The sequence below is a fragment of the Macrobrachium rosenbergii genome, chromosome 20, assembly GCF_040412425.1.
Source record: "Macrobrachium rosenbergii isolate ZJJX-2024 chromosome 20, ASM4041242v1, whole genome shotgun sequence".
Taxonomy (NCBI): domain Eukaryota; kingdom Metazoa; phylum Arthropoda; class Malacostraca; order Decapoda; family Palaemonidae; genus Macrobrachium; species Macrobrachium rosenbergii.
The window spans coordinates 31,085,201-31,109,497 of NC_089760.1; the positions used below are offsets into that span (position 1 = coordinate 31,085,201).

At 36.0% G+C, this 24,297-nt stretch overlaps 1 protein-coding gene across 8 annotated transcripts in view; it reads right to left on the reverse strand.

The window, feature by feature from the left end:
• The window catches only part of unc80 (unc80, NALCN channel complex subunit), a 152,833-nt gene that overhangs the window by 21,969 nt on the left and 106,567 nt on the right, over positions 1 to 24,297 (reverse strand). For all 8 annotated transcript variants that reach the window (XM_067122356.1, XM_067122355.1, XM_067122353.1 and 5 more), the window contains 18 exons: positions 23,835 to 24,028; positions 22,815 to 22,925; positions 22,081 to 22,310; positions 20,922 to 21,117; positions 20,341 to 20,441; positions 19,365 to 19,482; positions 18,869 to 19,011; positions 17,949 to 18,126; positions 17,568 to 17,720; positions 16,279 to 16,482; positions 15,422 to 15,538; positions 14,391 to 14,519; positions 12,929 to 12,949; positions 4,376 to 4,499; positions 3,471 to 3,686; positions 2,956 to 3,140; positions 2,356 to 2,524; positions 1,499 to 1,639 (listed from right to left, as the gene is read on the reverse strand). In XM_067122356.1, the coding sequence (XP_066978457.1) occupies positions 1,499 to 1,639; positions 2,356 to 2,524; positions 2,956 to 3,140; positions 3,471 to 3,686; positions 4,376 to 4,499; positions 12,929 to 12,949; positions 14,391 to 14,519; positions 15,422 to 15,538; positions 16,279 to 16,482; positions 17,568 to 17,720; positions 17,949 to 18,126; positions 18,869 to 19,011; positions 19,365 to 19,482; positions 20,341 to 20,441; positions 20,922 to 21,117; positions 22,081 to 22,310; positions 22,815 to 22,925; positions 23,835 to 24,028 (2,730 nt within the window). The remainder of the gene's footprint in view (positions 1 to 1,498; positions 1,640 to 2,355; positions 2,525 to 2,955; positions 3,141 to 3,470; positions 3,687 to 4,375; positions 4,500 to 12,928; positions 12,950 to 14,390; positions 14,520 to 15,421; positions 15,539 to 16,278; positions 16,483 to 17,567; positions 17,721 to 17,948; positions 18,127 to 18,868; positions 19,012 to 19,364; positions 19,483 to 20,340; positions 20,442 to 20,921; positions 21,118 to 22,080; positions 22,311 to 22,814; positions 22,926 to 23,834; positions 24,029 to 24,297) is intronic.

Here is a 24,297-nt window from a genome sequence, read left to right on the forward strand (position 1 = left end):
CGCTTTCATCTCATTTGGGTGAGAAAAGTTGAAATAGAGAAGTGAGGGGAGTTCCATTTTAATGCAGTGTAGTATTTAAAAAACAACATTTAAGTGAAAGTTATAGCATCACTGCCAAATACTCTTCATCAATGACTATCAACAATCAAGATATCTATAATCGTTATCATATCTCTTGTGCTTGTTAAGTTGAAGATATTTACGTTACTAAACTGTTGGTGTGACAGTGACATTGAATTATCGAACCATTTTTATCTGAAGGGTTCGGGGAATATCACAAAATGAACGGAATATTCACTAATTTCAAGAATCACATCAAGAGGTAATCCACGTGGAAAAAAACACACCGTGGAAATAAAACTACGCCAAACAGAGGAAAGTTACAATCATGCAAACAGGACACAAAAGAAATAAGAACGGAAAATAAAAACATCCAAAAAAGAAACATGAAACGTTAACAATTAATGAAAAAAAATCGTTGACAGGGACAAACAGTCCTTCAAAAATTATGGATGTAAAAATGTACAGATACAGACAAAGACAGTAAGAAACGTTTTGACACTGACTACAAGTACCAGGTAATTTACTACTGTGTGTGTGTGTGCGTGTGTGAGAGCATAAATTTGACACAAATTTGAGATTTACATATATAAATACAGTCTACGAATACAGTCTACAAATACAAAAGTATTTCAATAAGCAATTAACGCCTGGGATTTCGGTGAGACGGAATTTTTTCATTGACAAACTAAATTAGTAATTACCTATGCTCAGATTCTTAACCAGCGTGTAGCCACCTGCGCTGAAGAGTTTGCTCAATATTTTACCAGGTTATGTAACATGTAGTGAAATTTATACTAATACCTATCAAGACAAGGGTTAAGCTGTGGCTAAAATCTGAGTGTAAAGTATCTTCGGGTTGTATGTCACTAGGGAAAAACGACATTACAAACTGGAGTCACAGGCAGTCATCCATCTCTCTCTCTCTCTCTCTCTCTCTCTCTCTCTCTCTCTCTCTCTCTCTCTCTCTCTCTCTCTCTCTCTCTCTCTCTCGTTTGGCATCCCATTTATTACATTTATTATTCGAAAAGTGAGACTGGATTTCCCTTCTTTCTCGTGACATGTCTATTTATGAATGGAAGAGGTGTGTATTTGTTTTATTCAGACATATGAAAAGCAGATGGTTTCCAGTTCAAAACCTAATACTACCGTAATGTGTTTACCGCCTGGTACTTTGTAAATACAGAAAGGAAATAAAGAAAAAAAAACAATGAGTGCATCAAACATCAAAACAAAGGACAAAGAAGACGAAACCACAAAGATTACACACAAAGACCACTTCTTTCACACGGGTGCAGTGCAGTGACGAACATTTACACGCGCACACGCACACGCACGCCCACACACACACACACACTACACACACACACACACACACGTACAAATGCCGACATTTTTTTTACTGCAAGCAGCTATAGGAAACCTTACTCGATCTCACCTTTAGATCTCAAGGGTGGAGACGTCATGTGCCGAGGGGGGCATTCCGAAGGAGGACCCGCGTAAGAGAGTCTTGGGCGCCTGCTCACCTGAGACACTTCGCTCTGGATTTCCAAGGCTGACGGTCTGACGTCCATTTCCCCTGTAAAGAAAGCCTGACTGATTGCTTTAACTGGCAAATAAGTGGACACAGTGAATGAAAATCAGTGATTTTTACGAAAATAAAATTTTGTATTACAAAGAATTATTAGAATTTATACAGTGGTAAAATGATATACATAGGGTGGGCAAAGGAAATATAAAAAAAAAACTTAAAGTGGAATGTATACTCATGTCGACAGTTAGGATAAAATTGACTGATTGATTTAATTGGCAAATAAGCGGACAAAGTATTTCCCCTGTTAGGATAAGATTGACTGATTAATTTAATAAGCACAGGACAGTGGGTTTATGTACCTTAAACAAATCATATCCTGGTAACTTCTCTCTTCTCTTATTTGCTATTTATTTTGTTATACTCTGAATATCTCTCTAGACAATATACAGTAGTGATATTCAAAGTTGAGTCTACAGTGATAATATCAATTTCACTTTCATAAACTGCACGCTTGAGGATCAATGGGATATGTATAAAAAAAAATCCCAATGTAGTTTTCAAGAGTTCCCTTTCTCCAGCTTATCTTTTCTAAAGAGACCTCAGATTTTCTAAAATGGTTACAGAAAGTAAATGTCCAGGTAACATAATGAGAATTTCACAATTACACATAGCAAGATAATCAACGTAATAAATGAAGTTGGCAGCAGAAGGGAAAAAGATGGGAAGCGAAAGGGGAAAAAGATGTAGATATGGAAAATCACCTGACTTCTTAGCCGAGACCACCTCCTCCTTCAGTTGCTTGACCTGGTGGGCGAGATCTAGTAGCAGGGACCCGCGGCATTTGGCAGGTGGCAGAGACCAGCCGTGGACACGATCTCTGATGATCAGCTGGTACTGTTCGCTTCCCTCATCTGAAGTCTCTTGGTATAGCTAAATAAAATATAAAAAAGTATGTAAAGGAACACCTGGTGTCTTTGTTAATGGTAAATTTAAAAAAAATAATACTAAAGGAACACAAGGTGACTTTGTTCATGGTAAATTTTAAAAAATAAATAAAGGAACACCTGGTGACTCTGTTAACGATTTAAAAAAGGAATACTAGAGGAGCACATGGTGACTTTGTTAACGATAAATTTTAAAAAATTAATACTAGAGGAACACATGGTGGCTTTGTTAATGGTAAATTTTAAAAAATAAATAAAGAAATACCTGATGACTTTGTTAATGGTAAATTTTAAGAATTAAATAAAGGAATGCCTGGTGACTTTATTATTCGTATAATTTAAAAAATGAGAGGAATAAAACACACTACATCCATTACCTCGTAACTTCATGTGAGCTAGTAAAAATGCAATCCTTACTTTAGTCAGGATGAAAGGTCGCATAAGGATGAAAAGTGGAGTCCTGTAGGACACCACAAAATCCAAGAAGTCCCACAAGGCAATGCCTCCCTCTCCTCGGGCGTCCATATCTCGAAGGCAATGGAGAACGCGGTGCCAGTCTTGTGAGAGCTGCTTCTCAAAGCATACCATCATCACTTTTAAACCTGATTCATTGATGGATAGCAATTTGATAATGATAATGACACAGGCTACTTACCATGAATTTTCCTAAAATAATAATATATGCAGTAGATTTATAGAGCTCTTATAGCTTTAAGCTTGAACAACCAACTTAAGAAAACTTAAAAATAAAAAAATTGCAGGGCTGAATTTTAGAATAGAGCAGAATTTTCAACCCCTCTCCTCTAAAGAGGGTCTGAAACTTGTGGTCTCACACAGGATAGCAAAAGAACTGTGCGTCTCCTACAAAAATATAATATCCAAAAAGGCTAAATAAAATCAGAACCAAATCCCAACGGAACGTCTGATCTCACCTAGAAAAGCAATCTTGAGTATCGTGGGTTTAACTTTCGGCAAAGTTTTCGGGTCAATCTGCTGCTGAGACCACGACTGAGACCTGGGATCTGAGGCTGGTACCGTCCTGGTCTGGGGTCCATGAAGAGGCGCGATTTTGGCCAGAGGAGGGTTCATGGCATGCAGAATAACTGTCAGGGTGAAGCTAATGTCTGCTTGTCGCATTCGAGGAGCATCTGGGAAAGATTACAGACTATATTTAGCTATTTGGGTATTGAGACCTTTTCTCTTCTTCCGTTTTCTCAAACTCATAAACCTCAGGCCTCTCAGAGGTCTACTACTTCCTTCGAGGTTGGGGCTAACCTTCTCCCGTTTTTCTTGTTTCCTTCACTCCTCTTTTGCTTGTTTTCTTAAGGCCTATAATCAGTAATACCAAAGCTGGCTATGTACCAAGATGAGAGAAGGACTATTATTGTTCTCAACTGTGTATGAAGAGAAAGAGAAGCAATTATTTAAAATGAAGCGGGCAGTCAACTCTTCCCTTCGTCTCTTAAGCTGAAAGGGACAGGGAAAAGTGCAAAGCTCGTTCATTTTTCAGTACCTTTTCTTCAGCTTATTTTTTTCCTTCATACTATCTTATCAAATGGGTGTGAAGGTCAAAAATAAGTTGAGCAAAAGGTATTGAAAAATGAATGAGCTTTGCACTTTTCCCCTGTTCCTTTCAGCTTAAGAGACGAAGGGAGGAGTTGACTGGCAGTTTCAGTTTAAATAATTGCTTTTCTTTCTCTTCATACACAGTTGAGAACAATAATAGTCCTTTTCTCATCTTGGTACCACCAAAAATTATTCATTTCTAGTTTCCCCTTTTTGACGTGATGAATATAGAAAAAAAAGAATATCAAGAGGCAGGGCAGTATCAACTTACCTTTCCGTCCGCACCCAACTCTCAGACACAGAGGCAGCAGAAGGTTCATGATCATATTCTCAGTCTTATCCGAAGTCGGGAACAGAGAGGATCCGCCGCATATCTGCTCAAGGGAGTATGTCACCTGCAGGGGGCATCGTTCGAGAGAATTAATATTCAGGTAGGTGGTGCACAAATCACCCTTGTGGATGGGTGTTTGTTGGAAGGAATAGTACGCCACTATTTCACAGGGTTAGTTGTACTCAAGATATGGCTAAGTGTTATTTGTTCTGAGATCCCTAAACCTATAAAATAACTGAGTAGATAATGTCTACAGTGAATGAAGGGGTCATTTCATTCCTTCGTACATTGCCTTCATTTACCCTACACAGTATAGTGCCCTTATTCAAAGAAAGTATTTTTATCAGGCTTTCTTGACCACTAGATTTTTCTGAGAATGTTTTTGAAATATTAAATAATATTTTCTTCGATTTATGACTAATGACTGGTTACTTTACTGGTTTTTCAACAAAAAATTCCCAAATCTAAATCTGAAAACCATTGAGTCTAACTTAATATACTTAAGAAAAAGTATCACAGAAGAGTAGAATTTACACGAAAAAAACAAAGCAAAGCAATTTTCTTGTGAGTGAATAAACATATGATACATTCTCCAGATGCTGTTTAAGTACAGAAGCCAGATTTGATGCCAGAGAGAGAGAGAGAGAGTGCCATTTAGCTCGAGGCCAATCAGAAAGAAACCAGAGAAAGAGTGGAAATTTAGAAAATGCTCATAATTCCTGTAATCTCCAATTGCTTAAGCACTGTTAAGGAAAGAGACCTTATTTAAGAGAACCGTTTCGGCGTCCATGCAATCAATCATTCTATGGAAATAAAACTACGGAGAAGAATCTCTTTTAGAATGAAATAATGTCATGCTTGTCGTGAACTTCTAAAGAGCGTTCTGCAAATAGCTAAAAGATACGACCTTGAGTAGTAGGGCAGAAAAGTGGCAAAGAGCTGCTACAGAGGTGCATGAACTGACTTTAAAAAAAGAGGTGCCATTCATTTACATTATTTTTAAAAGATATGACTTTATGGTAACTAGTTGTAGCGCTCTCAAGTTGCTAATCGAACTCCCAGACATTTTCAAATATTTCGTGACTGAGAAAAAGGGGTTAATTAAAAGGTTACTTCCTAAAAAGATAATCAAGAAAAGTGCAGAGTAAACAAGTCATTTCTGTGAAACTTGCTTTGGAAAACTATTTACAGTGTAATCTACTGTACATATAAAAAGTATAAAACTAACTCCAACCTTTCAAATACATTATACAACCGACCAAACTTTCGAAGTGAGAACAAACGAGTGACCTGACACCAATCCCCCAAGAAGATAATCCCTTGAGAACTTAAAATATCACTATATCTCATGGTTTGAAATACTTACGCTAAACCAATATACAACTGTACCTCCTACACGAAATATATTATATGGTTTTTAAGTCGTTCTAACAGTAAAGACCTTGGCACCTATTGCACGACTGGAAAGGAATATCGACCTCCAAATATATGAATAAGTGCCACAAGAGTCAGTCTGGAGTTGAAAGGATCACTCAAAAGCAGAATTTTTCAGATTATCTCCCAACCAGAATCTCTGACTGAGATAGGAGGGATTTATAATTGCGAAATGATTATCAGTGTTTTCTTTCGAAAAATTATAATGGCCACTGAATGACATGAAATTCAGTGATTTTTATGAATAATACATTTTGCATTACAAAGAATTATTAGAAATTATAAAGTGGCAAAATGATATAAAGAGAAGCTACCAAATTATAGGGTAGGCAAAACAAAAATAAAAAAAAAACACTTCAAGTGGAATGAATACTCATGTCGACACTGTTAAGAATAGAATATCTTTCTTGGTTATGAGATTGAGACGGGCACGTCTACCCAAATCTAACTTGGCCACTGTAATTAAAGCATCAACCTATCTAAGTGATAACAACAAACTTAATTTCTAAGAGAAGGACTGCTTAAATGCTCCGGAGTTTTAAATGATAAGATTGGGGTTGATAGTTCGGATAAACGCAAGTATGAAAAGTGTTGACAGCATCTTGAACCACTCAAAGAATGATAAAAAACTAAAGTCTGCCCTGACTTCCAAATAACCTGAGGCAAAACCAAATCGACCCTAACCTAAATATTAATGCGTATATACAATGTAGAGAACTTTACGCCAGTCTTAATAAGAGTCTAAATACTTGTTTTATCAAGCTAAAATAGTGTATATTATTTCATTTATTGGTGATAACACATAATGACTGTTTCGTAAAAATAAAAAAAAAGTAACTTTGTATTATGCAGATATTGGTCACCAAAAAGATGAAAGCGAGCTCTGTGTAAAAATCAAAGACAACTGAACGCAGACAGTTATGCAGAGTAAATTACATGAAACTTTACAACAAAATGATGTTTTGCATACAGAAGTCAAAACTTGAATTGTATGTTAATGTAGAGGCAAGAGTGGATACTAAACCTTCCTTAAGGGACCAGGATCTCTGTAAAAGAAAAATGACCGTATATTTATGCAGGGAACTAGTGTGGAATTATGAAGTAGAAATGGACCAGTTTCTCATGTAAGGGCCTACTGACACCAGTTTGGGGTATCTGCACATATTCCAAACAATTACCAGCATCGTGTAAAAACTATCAACAGAACCCTTATTTGTCCTAACATTTCAAGAGGCCTACTCGGTACTTCGTAAGAAGGTTAAAGTACAAAGTCAACAGCAAATCTGTGATCATTCATATAAAGCAACGGCAGCTCAGTAAATAAATGCTTTAAAGGTTTAACCAATAGCAAGGTTGCCTTCTAAGCAAATACCATCAGGCACGATACAGGGATTATAGAAAGTTTAACATTTATCAAACTAAAAATGAGATTGAATAAACGAAAGGAAAATGCTTAGTGTCACCTAATGCTTCTGAATGTCAAATTTCAAGCAACAAACCTACAAACAATCTATATCTGTTGCTCGTTGTTGTTGTCATTGTTAATACCAGCCCTGTAATAAATAATTTAAAAAGGAGTTCTCTAAGTATTTCGACTTATGTCGTCAGAAACCCTCGCACTGACAACTGCAATCTGTCAATATGTGGAAAATGAAATGAATAGGTAGGAAGAATGTAGTTTCATAAACCAAACTATCAGTGAATGAAAAATTGAAGTTTACGCTTTCGAAATTGTTCTGTATAATCAGTACCTAGTTTTTTTAACATTTCTTTCAGCAGAATGATACTATTGGAAAAACTTTGCATTATTGAAGACCTCTGACGTTGCGTCACAAACATGTTGTAAGTAAAATAATGTTCCATTGTTATGTTACTTAAAATAGTAAATATCAAAATAATTTATTACTCTTGGTAAGAAGAAAGTGATATCATCAAAGATTTTCTACTCAGAAAATTATAAATTAATTATTGGACTCATTAGAAGGAGTCTTATTGTTGATGTGAATCTTGTTTCTTCCACGTCAAATATATGTGAACATTTCTTACTGTCAAAGAGGTTGTTTGTTATGGCAAGAATCACATAGTATGCTCGAATGAGTCCGTCTTGACATGTTTAAAAATGCACATAATATATAGACTATATATATGCAATTCCTATTGAAGTCAATGGTATGATTCTCAGGTCCGATCTTTTGTCTAGACTTCAAATCAGTCTATACTTCTTTTTCTCTTCAGGCAAGCATTTCAGAAATAAGGAAAAGTTATTCGCATTTCTTTCCATTTACTTATTATAGTTGACGAATTGTTTGCTCTCTTTCGGTGACGTCTCCAGGACTAAATTGCATATTGACTTACACAGTTTTTATTACTACATACGGACCTTACAGCTAAGCCTAAAATTTTAAACATGACATCATTGGGGTGCTGAATTTCTATTGGCCCGCGAGTCTCATTGTGTCGCTGGTGGTCTGTGCAGCAGCAGGGGCATTCCTGGTGCTCCGTAGGACACACCCTATGCCGAGGCTTGCAGCAAGGGGCGTCGGCAAGGGCGCAATTCCAGTCTCTGGCCAATAGTCCTGATTTGCTTCGTTGCCGGTAGTCGTGTTCAAGGGTGTTCTGTTGCTCGTGTCTCCCTTCGGATTCTCACAGATGTCCTGCGGCTTCCTTGAAGAAGAGAGGATAAAGTCTGTGCTCCTCTGTATATTTCATGCTGGCCGTTGCTGACTTACACTCACAGCTTCTACTATTTGCAATCTGTGGAACCTGGCTTCTCTATGCACAATCTTTGTGCATTCTAATTCTTCAATTGTCGGTTTATGATTGTGGTAGTCTATGTAGTGTTGGAATATTGCCCCTTGGTTGCAGCGGGCTTACAATCCCGTGTAGAGTGGTAGTGGTGCGACCTATGTAGCAATTGCTGAGGCCTTGACATGTTCCTTCAGTACATTTAAATTGGTATGCTGTGTTGGTCGACTCCCACCTCTCCCTAATGGGGGCTGTGCTATTTCACATTACAAGATTGCTAACTAGGTTCTGGTGGCAGTAGACACGTGATAAAATACTCATTAAGATGTGTAGGCATTTTACCGCTGGCAATTATCCTTTTCATGGCCTTGACCTCATCCTTGAACTGGCTGCAATAGGTAATACAATACAATGTTTCCTCGTGAGGTAGGCGTCGTCACTGGTGTGCTGGCATACATGTCTAACTGCTTTCATATACGGTACAACTTTCTATTAGGTTGCTGTCATATCCGTTATTAGTTAGCAGCTTCCTTTATGGGTTCGAGCGAGCCCTGCATGAGTAGCTTTCCATGGGGAACAGAGAGTAATTGCACATCTCACGTATGCTGCTACCAACGAGCATTGGGCACTCCCCCAACTCTCCGGTAGTATTGTACCCCTCTAATTACTTCTCCAACTTACATCCAAGAAGGGAAGTCGGCCTTCGAGACTATATTCAATAATGTAGTTTAGGCTACAGCTCCTCTTCAAGGTGTACTGAAGGTAGGTGGCTTCTTCATCAGTATCAATGGCAATGAAGATATCATCTACATAAGGGGCACATATCTTCGATCTCAGATGGAAATTGAAGGTTCCTTCCCCGACATCTGACATGTACATAATGGCAAACAGGACACGGGGGGCGCGGATCCCATAGCAAGACCATCTATCTGTCGAAAGAGGTCATCCCTATATGAGGGAAAGGGGGCCTCCTTGGTGTAGATTTGAAGAAGATGGCTAAGAGTACCTTCTGGTATGTCAAGGGACCTGGCATCAGAGTGATAGATTCTCCTTAAAATAATATCGATGGTTTCGTCCACTGGTACTTCGTGAATAGGCTTTCTACATCTGAAGATGTTATGGTTGAGCTTGGAGTAGTTTTCAAAATATCGATGAACTCTACCGGGTAAACCACCAAAGTCCTACGGAGCACCAGGAATACCCTTGCTGCCACACAGACCACCAGCAAGACAGTGAGCCTGCCAACGAATAGAAACTCAGAACCCCTATGACGTCATGTTTAAAATTTTAGGCGTAGCCGCAAAGTACGCACATAGTAAAAACCCCGTACGTCAAATTGTGATTTTTTACCGATTGCTCAATGAGCAAGAGCCCGTGCTGGCATAAAGCCAGCTTAATCAAAAACAACAACAATTGTGATTTAGTCCTGAAGACGTCGCCAGTGAGCGAGGAAACGGTCTGTTGACTTTAATAAGTAAATGGAAAGAAACGTTAATAATTTTTCCTGATTCCTGAGAAGCTTGCCTGAAGAGAAAAAGAAGTGCAGACTGAGTCGAAGTCTGGATAAAAAGTTAATATGTGCGAATAATGCCATTAACTTCAATAAGAATTGCAATATATATATATATATATATATATATATATATATATATATATATATATATATATATATATATATATATATATATATATATATATATATATATATATATATATATATATAGTATATATATATATATATATATATATATATATATATATATATATATATATATATATATATATATATATATATATATATATATATATATATATATATATATATATATATATATATATATATATATATATATATATATATATATATATATTTATCATCTTCCATACTCTATGCTTTAGAACTGTTGCACATGAATTAATCTCATGTCTTTTCCAGATGAGGTTACGCAGAGAAGAAATGTATTTCTATGATTCTTCACAGACATAAACATTTGGAAATTAAATCAACATCCCATTTATGTAACAGTGAAACATACACGTAAGAAACACACATCCAACACCAAAAATTAAACACATACACACCAAAATACACACACACATATACAGTATAGATATTTATTATAGATACGCTTTCAATTATTGTAATATTCGCTTTGTCTTTGATCTGTGGAGCTGAAAACTCACGTTAATCAGATCATTTAAGAACATTAGCATGTATTCAAAGTTAATTTTACGGATTACGATCAACCTAGATGACGTCATGAAATGTCTCCACCTCATGATGTCATCATAACACTTGGTCAGACGACTTAATCTCGGTTCTGTATTAACGAAGCCTATTTGATGCAAATTGAAACTGGAAGTATATTCTCAAAAGAGGTTAAAGTATTTTGCCACATATGACTGTCATTAATTAGGAAAAAGAGGCCTCAGATGCCTTCAGAACTTCTTGTTCGCTTACCCAGGCCTTTGTTTAAGATGAGATATCTTTTTAGCCTTCAAAAATCTTAGTGCATAGATTATTTTTCTTTCAACAACCTAATATACTTTTCCAGTACATGAATGAGAAAAACTAGAAAAAAAATACAATGGGTTGGGCTTTATCACTGTTTCTTCGAAGTATTATATCTAAGAAACCTGACTCCCATTCAGATAGGTTCACATGGCCAAATTTCATAGACTTGATTCTTTGGAACAAAATACCGCATACACAAAAAAAATGCCTTAGTTTAACCAGACCACTGAACTGATTAACAGCTCTCCTAGGGCTGGCCCAAAGGATTAGATTTATTTTACGTGGCTAAGAACCAATTGGTTACCTGGCAACGGGATTTACAGCTTAATACCACAAATAATTCAGCCTTTAATAACCTTCATGTGTTTTCACACATTTAAGCATCCTTCAGAAATCTTTGCCAGGCTTCAGCACTCTCAATTGCACTCTTAGAAACCTCAAGTGGCCTCGGGGGTATCTTGGGTATCTTGAAGTCTAAAATGACCTCTGAATACTGTCTGTTGTCTTGGAAAATCTTAAATGATCTTCAGAAATTATGTTAATCTTTCACAAATCTCTACTCAAAAGTCTTTTGGTGCCCTTAATAACATCAGCTGACCTTCTGAAATCTTAGTTCCCACTAAAATTTAACAAATTATATTTCTTCCTGTGACACCATTCTTTGCTGAAATTGCCTAAGGAAGAGGAAGGAGAAGGCACTTGCAAACTTGATCATTAACAAATAGTTATTGGGTGTCAGGTTATTTGAAATTCCTTATCCCTAGCCACAACAGCCTTCCAGGGCACAAATACTTTAACCCCTTTAAGAAAAAGAGGCCATTTAATGTTTAAAAATTTGTTCTTTAGCAAAAAATATATTACAAAAATCATTAGCGTTCTAACGTCCTATATGAACAGTGACTGGATATAGTACTTCACACTGAAAGAGTACAGAGAACATATCAGAGTTCTTCGTTTATTTCTGGACCAGAGCATCTGTTCGTTTATAAAGAACAATGAAACAGGTATGTAGTTGTTCACCAAGCAGGCATACGGGAGTTTTTCACTTTTATGTAATGTTGGTAAACTTGCATTTATCTTTCCGGTAAGTCAATCTACAATGTCTCTAGATTTCTACTTTACTAGGAATGCAGGATATTTTATCTGATCATAAGAAAAACTAAAAGGGACAAAACTATTTTACCAAATGAAAAGTGGAAACGTTTCTTTTTAATGAGAATAAAACTCACCGCAGAGTTCAAGAATTCCTCAGGAATGTGAGACGGAATTCCGATAAAGGTGTCGAAGGCTCATTCAGAATTAAATTATGCTATAACTTACATTATTAGAAAACATTAGCCCTTTCCCCATTTCCACAATTCATTTACGAAAGAAAAACACAAGGTTTCTGAGAGAATGACGTCGAATAGACACCGATGACCAAGCTGTCAAAAATTTCATTAAATCTCTGGATTATGTTCATTATCCAATAGCTTTTTTAATAACCAAGCCGAAGAACTGGAGTTCCACATTTATGTCTCTTATATTTTAGGATTTACATTTATTTACATTACTGGATTCTCTTCCTGCCTTTTTCACTGAAATTGGCAAATTCCAGCAACTGGACGGCCAAACTTCCTCACTGTTACATTTTATACAACTTGGTCATAGTATCATGAACAACGTCTGCCATCTGAGGGGATCTGCCTTCAGGGTATCTACCGATGGACTCTGAAGGAAAAAATGCAAGATAGTTATAAGTAGAACAGCGAAAAACAAACTAAATAACGAGTCTTCTAGCCCTTATGCATAAAGCTCACCCCTGTTACGTCGCTGAACATCTGAAAGAAAACGTTTAATGTCATGTAGATATACGAACATCATTTTGGTATTCAGGGGTTAAGAAAATTCATCCTAAAATAAGCAATGTCAAAAGAGCTTCACCCATGGCGATCTGGAAAGGGATGACGTTGATCAATGTGTTTGGGACGAGAAGGACTTAAAAGACAATGGGAGATCCGTAACTACACTAATTCCTCTATATTTCGAAAATCAGCTCTGCATGTTTTTCAGTTTTCGTTCTCAGTAGTCCTCCTTTTTTTGGTAGAGAAACTGATGCTTGTTTGTTTAGGCATATTGTAAACTGGCGTCACATAAAGGAGCCTGAGGTAAACAAATAGTAGAAAAACTAAGTTCCTTTCTGGGAAAGACCATAATTACCATCCTCATCACGGGTCTCCAAAAGATTCCCACTAAAATTTTACAAGTATAATGACAGTGTCATCTGTAAATTTTTAAATATGTTCTGCCCTCTGAACTGCATCATTAAATGAATCTGATTCAAGTGTAACTTTAAAATCAAAGTCGACAAAAGACGATGATGAAAACATAATATAGCAAGGAAATGGAAAAGAATAAATAAGGAGTACTAAAGGTATGAATAGGAGTAGAGGAAGACTTGAAAAAGTAGGGATAAAGACGAGGAACAATGGAATAGAGGAAAGCGTAGGGAGCAGATGTTGCAACGTCAGTACTGCAGGCAATATTTTCCATGGAAAAAAATTCCATATTGTTGGTGAAGTTCAATTGACAAACTTATTAAAGAATGTTTAAAAAATGACTTAAAATGGGCCAAAATCCTTTAAACAAAGACACAAAGCTATTGATAAGTACACAAAAGAATTTTCAAAAACTAGAAAGTCTGAAGGCAAAAGACAAGGATTTGGCCATAAAATCTAAAAATTAATTTCTTTGCAAAAGCAGAGATTTCACTTGACATACAAAATTTACAAACGGTAAACTGACAAAACACAAAACCACGAAAAAATTCAAAGAATACATACTTTTTAATAACAATGAAACTAATCTTTAATTAAGACAAAAACATTTCTAACTAATTACACTACTATACATGTGGGTGGTTTGTTCCGAAAATTTTAATTTTCATGTTGTGTTAAGAAAATTGTTTTCAAACATACATCAGTTTTGTCTTACCTCTCCTCCAAGTAGGGCCGTTAATTAACCAGATAATACACAAATATTCAGATTTTACTTTCAATTAAGGATGAAATAGGACATCACCCTTAGGTGATCGTAACTCGTTTGACATTAAACTGAGAATTGCCTATTTGTTTAGACACCACAATCAGGTTTATCAGTTTCAAACTTTGCAGAAGTCAATTCGAACTTCTGCTATCTTCCGGTTACGACCACCACCTCCTCCTCCAAAGCAGGATGAGAATCTTATCCTCACCAATAAGATTTTATTTTTCTCCTACTCACCCCTAGAGCTAAGATCTGCATCGCTATGATTTTCACGACCATGGAGCAGAAGTGCTGAGGAGGCGTCGTGGTCCAGGTGTTAATGCTGTGGCCTTCCAGCTCACCGATCCTTTCTCCCAAAATGAGAGACTGAGGGAAGGAAAGGTAGATTTAACTTAATTAAAGACGTACCAAGTAAAACTCAACTTACCAATGTGGACATTATTTCAATTTAATTTTGCAATGCATATTCGTCAACTGCTTCTCAATAGACTGCATGTTATCAAATCTGAAGGAAAAGTCCGGTTGATCCCCGAAAAAATCCCTAAGCTATAATCTTGCTATTTTGGCCATTTTTTGATGACATTTGCTTTGCTTACAACATGGCCTTCAATTTTCATAACATGCACATCCTCTTTGGCCTCCAGAGATTCATTGGGAGCAATTGTCACTTGCATTAATGCATTAAGGTTGTTTAATTTCATAGTAATGCTTGAATGGTCTTTTAATTATACCAAATGCACTTTCCCTGCACTGAACTTTCCTCTCTCAATCTGAATCAATCCACCGGGGATTCTGCTTAAAGTGTTTTAAGCGGCACAATGAAGACTGTAGTGAAGGTTCTCTGTGGTAACCCCTTGACATCAACTGCATTTCTTTCTGCCTATTGCGTGTTCCAATTTTAACTTTTCATTAAAGAACAATTTAATCATCTAACCCTCCTGCAGAGCCTTAGAGAGTCCAGGAATGTCACTCAACAGCCTCCTTAAACTACTTTATAATTATAAAAACAATATCTGGTACCAATGCCATCTGGTAACTTCCACTTGTAATAATCACAATAAAAAATATCGTTCATTTTCATCTACTATATTGCTTTAGTAAATACTACATTTTTTTGCCAATCAGTGACTATAACTGTAGTCACACCACCTACACCGTTAAATAAATATATCAGTCAATCACCAAACAGAAAATCGATTTTAAAGCAAGATTTTTAACGCAACCATCCTTCTAAAAAGAATAATTTACGAGGCAACAATCAAACTCACCTGACAAACTTGAACGACCATTTTGAGGTGAGGAAGATGTGCAATATATGGGTATCTGGAAAGAGTTGTGTAAACGCCCTTCAAAAGGTTCGCAGCTGCTGCCCAATCGATCAACCGCTGGAAGAAAAGAAATATCTAAATCAGCCAAATGTTTCTTTCAAAGACCAAGTCTTGTTTTCCATCTTTTCGCATTTTCTTCCGGTCTGGGCTAGACAATGTGGTTGGACTCTCTTCCAGTTGCCAATAATCTATCAGCATCTTTTAACCTTAGCATTAAACAAATTATATTACCAGAGTATTTTAACCTAACAACAGTATAAAAAACTTACAAATATCACAGGTAATCATTTTAATTGCATTACTTTCAAGGCTTCTTGTTTATGAAGAGGGTTTGGCTTTCGAATGAAGTGTCAAGCCATTTTCCTGTTCATTTACTTAAGATGTATGGAATTCCACTTTTAATGGTCCATACGTAGCTTTAAATTCAATGAAAGTATCATACGAAGAATTATCCAAATAATAGTAACAGAAGCAGTAGTAGCTGTATTAGCATTTACTTTTACAAAATAGCAAAAGCCCCAGCATTTACTTTTTTGAAGAAACAGTAGTAAAAGTAGCATTTGTGAATATCTATATTTAAGCAACAGAGTAATAATAGCAATACAGCATTACTGAATTAAATAAAGGAACTAATATTAGTTGTTGCTGAAGTAATGGTAGGAGAATTTTAGTAATAGTGACAGCACATATCTACTTCACATAGTAGTAATAGTAGTAGTAGTAGTAGTAGTAGTAGTAGTAGTAGTAGTAGTAGTAGTAGTAGTAGAAAAGGATTTGTAAAACTACTAAGATCTTACCCGAATAGAATTTTTCTTTGCAATTTTATTAAACATCTTATCAAGTCTTCTAAGGATATTGACTAGGGCTGGTCTCAAGTCCTCATGGGACCAGTCAGGATGAGGAAGGATCTCATTCATGTACCTCTGTAACCCACGGCATCCCATAGTTGCAGGGTCATAGGGTGCCACCTTCAAGAGGCTGTGAGCTACTTCGGCCAAACGCTGAAAGATAATAATAATAATAATAATAATAATAATAATAATAATAATAATAATAATAATAATAATAATAAATAATAATAATAAATCTGAAGGTATTCCGCACTGATCTACTTGTCTAAATCAATTGAACAATTACAAAAGAGCAGAGAAGATTCGTGAAACGTATTTAACAAAAAAATATCTGTAGATTCCATTCTTAATATAATGGCTCATAATATTTTGAGAAGTCACAATAAAAATAATAATAATAATAATAATAATAATAATAATAATAATAATAATAATAATAATAATAATAATAATAATAATAGCTATATTACAAAATGTCACGTTTAACATAACTTATAGGCTTACCAAGAAAATACACCCTTAGGGAACGAATTGGCTAAGCAAATCGATACATACTTGTTATCGATAAAATTTTGCTTTTTCATAAAAGAATGTTCAGATAAATCTGCTTATGTGAGATTTTACCAAATTTTCACTTATTTTCTATTCCAGAAGATTATGGGTGTGTAAGAACAAACTGAAGATACAGTATGTGTGAGAAGGTGCAGTGTTTACAGTGGCGACTGGTTGGTGCCAGCATAGGCCCTTGCATAAAGTGCCTGATGTAGACCTCTGGAGCAGATCACTGCTCATGTGCCATCTATAAAGCTGTATTAATCATATGATGCTTAACATAGCATGGCTATTGTATTCTTCTTCTTTACAGCCACATACGTTTGGAGAATATGGCTTATTGACGAATAGCACTCAAAGCTCTCTAAATTTGTAAGTCTTACGAATCTATGACCACCAGATGGCACTCTCTGTGAGGCTCATCTGATATTTCCTCAATACTTAACCAGGTAAAGATTCATGTATAGTATACCTAATTTTTCTTTGAAATTTTCCGTAGATCGTTCTCGTATACAATGAATCTGAGACTCTGAAAACAAATACTCACTGGTGTATCTGAAACAGTTTAAAAAATACACGCAAATACTGGTCTGTGTCCACAGCACCTGAAATCCTGTAAAAGAAGCCTCACCAGATGGTGCTTTGTGTCTAGTCTATTTAAATTCTCGTAAGCAAACACTCACCAGATGACTTTTTGTGTCGAGTAAATCTGAATGTTTGCTCTCCTGTCCAGATTTCTTGTTTATCTCGTTGAGTCTGGTCGAACAAGTAGTTAGAAACTCGGCCACGACGTGAAGCAGTGTATCTCTGGGTTGTCGAAAATCATAGCGAAGAGCCTGAAAGGAAATTATTTTTCTGCTAACAAAAAAATTGGTGGAATCTGAAGGCACAATAACTTTGATATCCAGCAAAAGAACTTCACAACATTTACTTAAATACATCTTTAATTAACAGTTTCACCTTTTATGTAGTGATATCGTTACTATTCTCTCCTCCTCTCTGACCTTCTACAAGCAAATGCATGAAATTTTACGAACAACGTCAAATATCTATAAAAGACCAACCTCAGAGTCTTCAATGTCTCTTTCGTATGTTTGATATCTCTTGGAGTCGCTCATGTACTTGGAATGGGAATCATCATCGACTTCAATGGCAGGATTGTAGGCCTTTGAGGCTTTCGAATAAGTGACCCGACTTGACCCCTTACCCTCGCCTGATGACTTCTGGGGTCCTGTGTAGTTCCTAATGTAAAAACAGTGAAAAGGATGAAGGCCATTGTATATCAGAATGAACAGTAATACCGTTTTTTAGTGTAAGAGATCATAAATATTATCTTGTCTTGTGATTCCTGAGTCCTGTGGTGTCAAAACAGAGAGATGAATGGAAAGTATTCATCATCAAAATCACAGCATACTTCAGATTCACAAAGCAAGAGGTTTTAAATATCTGCCTGGAAATATCTATGGCCCAGTGCAGTTCTGGTATAGAAACATAGATACTGGGAAAAATGTTCTAAACACAGATATTGGGAAAAATGTTCTATGTTGAAACATTCATGAAAGTAGGTTGCACAAAGCATAGAATCAAAATAACTTCTGGGGCCCTTTATAATCTCTGGCGTAGATACAGAAATTGATAAGGTTTCTATCTCTGAAGAACGGGATACTCCTGTTTTGTAGATTAAGATATCTGACATCTTCCAAAAATAACGAAAGACAAAATATGTTGGAAAGTAATGGTAAAGCATAACTGCTATAATAACAACAAAAGTACTTGACTAAAATTATCAACAAATTACATGAGAAAGAAAGCAAGCAAGTTAAAAGAAATTTCACTAAAATATGACCAATTGACAATGTGAAATGATCAGAAAAAAGAAAAGTATCATTTAAAAATTTAAAATAACACCACAGACCAAATGTGAGTAAGAAAATAGAAAATGAAATATAAGGATGACACAACTAAAACAGGGAAAAAGACTTACTTGGCCAGAGGCTCACTATTGCTAACCAGGGTCTTCATGGCAACAGCAACGTGGTGTATAGTTTCCTTCTCCTGACGGAGGTCACGCCCTGCCGTAGACTGAAGGTGCCGTAGGACCAGACCCAAAATGGCCTCTAGAATAGTCTGCAAAAAAAGACCAGTAATTTATTTGATTATCGGATAGTTAAAGGCAGCCTGACAACATGGAGCTGGAGAGTTTTTTAAGAAAGTTCGATGTTATGAAAAAAGCAAAGTTAAATGGCAGTGTTCAACAATGGGTAGACACATAACTGTGTTTGCTGTGGCTGAGAGATGTACGGCAAGGAAGAGCATGAACTACAGACTGGTCTGATGTAAACTGTTCTAATTTCAAAACAAACATTATACTGACAAATCAGTTAAAACATGAGAAACAACATAGAAGGAAACAAAAGACGTACAAATAAACGAAATTTAAATAAAAGTCATAAAAGAAAAGAAACACCACAACATCTCACCAGCATCTGGTGTCCTCTCTTGGAATCTGCAGAGTAAGCAACCACTGTTACACACATATCAACGGCTTCCAGAAGTGTGACGGTATCGGATTCTTCGTGATAGCAGAAGTCCAGAGCCCTGGAAATTAATGAGATAATTACATACAAAAACTAATGCAGATATAAATATAGATTAAAAATACACAAGTATACAGTCTATATGTATCTTGGCAAGAGGGTACATACACTCATGTACACTTTCCATTTCTTGCTTATTCTTTCGGTAATTTCCAAAAATTTACTTGAATGAACTACTTATTTTTATTTGCTCACTTTAGGTATTCAATTTTTGTGTTATCCATTTTTCATTAATTAAAGTAGCCCCACTAGTTACTAAATACTCCAGGGGTCTAGTCTTCCAATAAGTAACACAGTCTGATAAGAAGCAAAGACCCTACTTATAGCCAACACTTGATTATTTTCAAGATATTCCACAGCTAAAGGAATTCCACATAGTTTCAACCCAAAACAATCTATACTTAACATTTAACATTCAATATATTTGTAAAAAAATGCATGTCTATAAAGATAACCTAGCAAAAAAATCAACATCATACTGTAGCAGATGATCACAGAAGTCTAATAAGTTGAGGTATTACTGTAATATGGATGTTTAACTCGTTTTCTCTTTGTTGTAGGCTTTAATTTTCCTCAGACATGGAATTCTATTCCGTGAAAGCTTCTTAAGCAAGTTCATGGTCTATTGACTTCTTACATAGGAATGTATGACTATCATTATTATAATTCATAGTGCACAAATATTCATAAGAAACAAGTTGAAAAGGCCATGTACTATCTAGGGAAGCTTTCACTTCGGTGAAAAAGAGAACAGCAGAGCTAAGATAAGAAGAGTTTACTGGATTATCGAAAGATAAAATCCCGGCCTATTTTACTGATATTCTTTTGATATAAAGAATTTAAAGTAAAAGCAAATTACTTTAGTGGTTTGTCAATCGTAAGCAGGTCGAGAATGTGCACAGGGTCCTCGTGGTTCCGTTCCAGAGACAAGAGAAGATCAAAGAGGCGTCTGGGCTGGATCTGGCAAAAGAGAAATATCTACTATTAGAATTACTTCCAAATCAAAAGATCATCTGGTTTCATCTGATCTAATGAATGACAACGATTTATAAGAGGGGGGGAATGGTCTTGTAACATGATCATTACTGATTGGACTTTGAACAGGTTTGGGTAACAGCAAGGCAACAGACGTGATGAACGATTTTTTTTCAATGTAATGATTTAGAGGATAAACTCCCAATGAAGAAATCATATTTGGAACGCTGTAATTATTGTTTTTCATTATAACAGGCAATGATTAGAGAGAGATTACTCATAACTATTAAAGAGAAAACCTTTTATTTTTCAATTTAAAAGTTAATTACTGTCTCCAATAATAATGACTAAAGAGACTGCTCATAAACTATTAAAAGTAAAAGCCCTTTATTGTTTCATCTGAAAGTTCACCGCAAACAATCCTGCCCCAATATCTATATCAAGATGGGATCAGTAACATACAACCTTGTTCGCATCTCCATAAACAGTGGCATCATCCATGTCCAAGATAGGTGCGACGGATCCCAGCATTTGCAAGATGAAAGGCTTCCGGTGCAGGATGTAGAGTTGTTTAACTACGAATTCAATAACATTAACAACCATCTTGTTGCTCTGGTAGTTACTGTAAACTCTCATGATCGTTGGCATGATCATTAAGTACCTGCAAAACAAACAACGCTGCTAGAGAATTTATGTCATTAAATAATACTAAATTACTGCATTCATTAGATTCTGAAAAATAAATGACAATTATTTCCTGACCATGTAAAATGGTTTATTTTATGCAAAGGACGTTGGGGCCGGCATCCTAAACTCAGCTGACATAAAACAGGTAAAAAACAGGAAAGGAAAAAATGAGGCTAAAGCGCTAAGTAAGTGACAGGCCTATTTTTTAAAGGATGGAAGTAGCTATCAGCATAAATGATGATGGGAAATAAATTGCAGACATAAAAATAATATCTAAGGTAGAATCAGTTAGGGTGAAGGAAACACTCAAATACATTTTTCTATATAATTCATATTTCATGTATCTCAGTTTTCTATGTATAAAAGTGTAAGTTTCTAAGAAGTTTCTAAGCTTCGGATAATCTTGTGAAGGGTTTTAATAATCACTAAGGGACAAGTTATAGTTTCCCATGAAATGAACTTGTACGAGAAAAGGGTTCTGAAGTAAAAATTCAAGTGTGGATGAACTCCCACATCTAACCCTGTCGCCAACAATTCAGAGTAAATCCCGCACAAAAGAAAGTTATCTAGCTCTTCAATTTAGTAAAACAACTCAGACAACCAGCAAAACTGAATACCATATTCTAATTCGAAATACATCAATATAATACAGACGAGACATAAACTATATGAAGAGTCTGGTACTGCAATCCCTCAGCTAAAACCTCGTCACCCTTGGGAGGCAAAGCATTAAGCTTAACATGTCAAACATCCGTTAACATCTCGCAGTCAATCTTTGCACTAGGTACCAAAAATGTTTGTTTTTGGATATACTATGGTACTGCAGATCCTAAGTAAAGCATTGACTTAAGGCAATATCAGCAAAGTTCGTCATCAAGACTCTGGAAGATGCAACAAGAGTCAGTCACCAACCACCTCAAGTCAAAACAAGACTCACCCATTCGTAGAAAAGAGGTTCTTGAAGTAATGAGCTGCGTTTATATAGGACGCCATGCAGAGTCTCAGCATCGAAGAATCTTCGCAATGCAGGAGGAGGGCACCGTTGATGACATTGAGAAACAGATGGATGTCCGTGGTGTAAGTCAGGTTGCCTGCCATCCCTTCAAACATCCGTGTCACCAGCTGCACCCACATGTATTTGTGCAGCTGGTCTAACCCACGTACTTCCTGTAAAGTGAAGTTCCAGGTGTTAACTGGCAGTCTTGAGATACAAGCTTGCTTATTTAGTATATGAAAAACATTACAAAAACATCTTTTTTTCATGGAAAGTAAACTCTGGTACATGCACTACAAGATAAATGACTGTAAGTAAAGGCTTCACAGTGGCAGTTAAGCGCCACATAAGGTTTTTTCTCAAAATGCCCTATACGTACTCCCTTTGGAAAATAATGTGATGACATTACAATAATACAAAAAATGTACATATATATATATATATGTGTGTATGTATATATATGTATGTATACATATGTATATATACATATATATACTCATTTATTACACGGGGTTAATTTTCAAATATAAAAGGTGTAAAAAAAATGAATATATGACACTAAGCTGGATTTTCAAAATCCACGGTTGCAGTATCAAATTAATGTCCTCAACCACAAACAGCTTTCGAGAATGATTTGTCAATGCAAGAGTTCAATGTAATAAACTATAAAGACATACCTTCCCCATGGCACCTCCTTTGTACAAATGAAAATCAGCTTCAAGGGCCTTCCGAGGGAAGGACGGTAGCTTCGTCAGCTCTTCGTGGAGGAAAAACACGCGCTGTGCAACCTGCAAAAGATTCAAAAAAATATTCAAATCTATGACCTGGCGTAGAGAATGCTGTAAAGCAGCATTTTCAAATTTATATCCTGGTGAAGCAAACAATCTGAAGCAGTATTTTCAAATTTATATCCTTGTGAAGCGAACAATCTGAAGCAGTATTTTCAAATTTATATCCTGGTGAAGCGAACAACCTGAAGCAGTATTTTCAAATTCATATCCTGGTATAGGAAATATTTTCAGGAAGTATTGCCAAATTTATATCATGACGTTAGTGCTGTTGGGCAATATTTCAAAAGTTTTATTCTGTGTAGGGAACACTGAAAAGCAATATTTTCAAACTGATATCCTGGCGTAAGAAACATTGTAATGACGTACCTTAAAATTTTTATACAGTATCTGGTGGGGGGGAACACTGTAAGGAAGTACTTTTAAATTTATATAACATTGTAAGAAATTTTTGATATTCACACCCTGGCAGGAAACGCTGAAAGGAAGTATTTTAAAAGTACATCTTAGTGTAGGGATGCCATGTAGAATTTAAAATTTATTCTCTGATATGGAAGAATATTATAAAGACTATTTTACTCTCTGTTAAAGGGAACACTTCATCGAAAACATTCTAATTTGCTCTGTTGAAGGAGGATATTGTATCATCAGATACATGTTACTGTAAATGTCAAAATCATGTACCTATAGGTGAATCTGCAGCTATTCAAAACTGTATCCTCTTTAAGACTACTGGTTTCTGATGCTGAAGAGACAGAGACAGGAATCAATTATCAAATCAAGCTCGACCACTGCAGAAAATGTGTTAATATAATTCCCAAGTGATAACTAATCGTCACCTTAAAAAGAATCTGGTTAATTTTATTAAAGAATACAAAAAAGGGCACGTAGAAACTGTGAATGACATACCTGGTCAGGGCGTTGCAAAATTGACCAAGCCATAAGTACTTTCCCAATTTCGAGGAATTTCTGTGTGAAGGCTTGTCTCTGAAGAGCATTATAGGCTGCGTCAGGTTCCATGTGGACCATTAGCAATTGCGGGTACTGAGCTCTCTTGAAGAAATAGAAGTCTCTGACATAAGACTGCGGGTTGTGAATCTGATCTGTAACAGGGATACAAAATACATATAAGTATTTTTTTCAAAACTGAGCTGTTTCTCAAGAAAAAAACACGACAGGCACTATTCATTCTTAGTGGCTGAAGTGAGGATGAAGCCCATGTTCAGAAAAATTTCCATGACATTAGCAGCTTCGTACACATACAAAATAAAGATGATTGCCAGCACACTGAGCCCCGACACACACTGCATCATTTACACACTAATGCTTCCTTATTATTACAAAACATTTTCTCCAGTGCATTTTTCCAAAC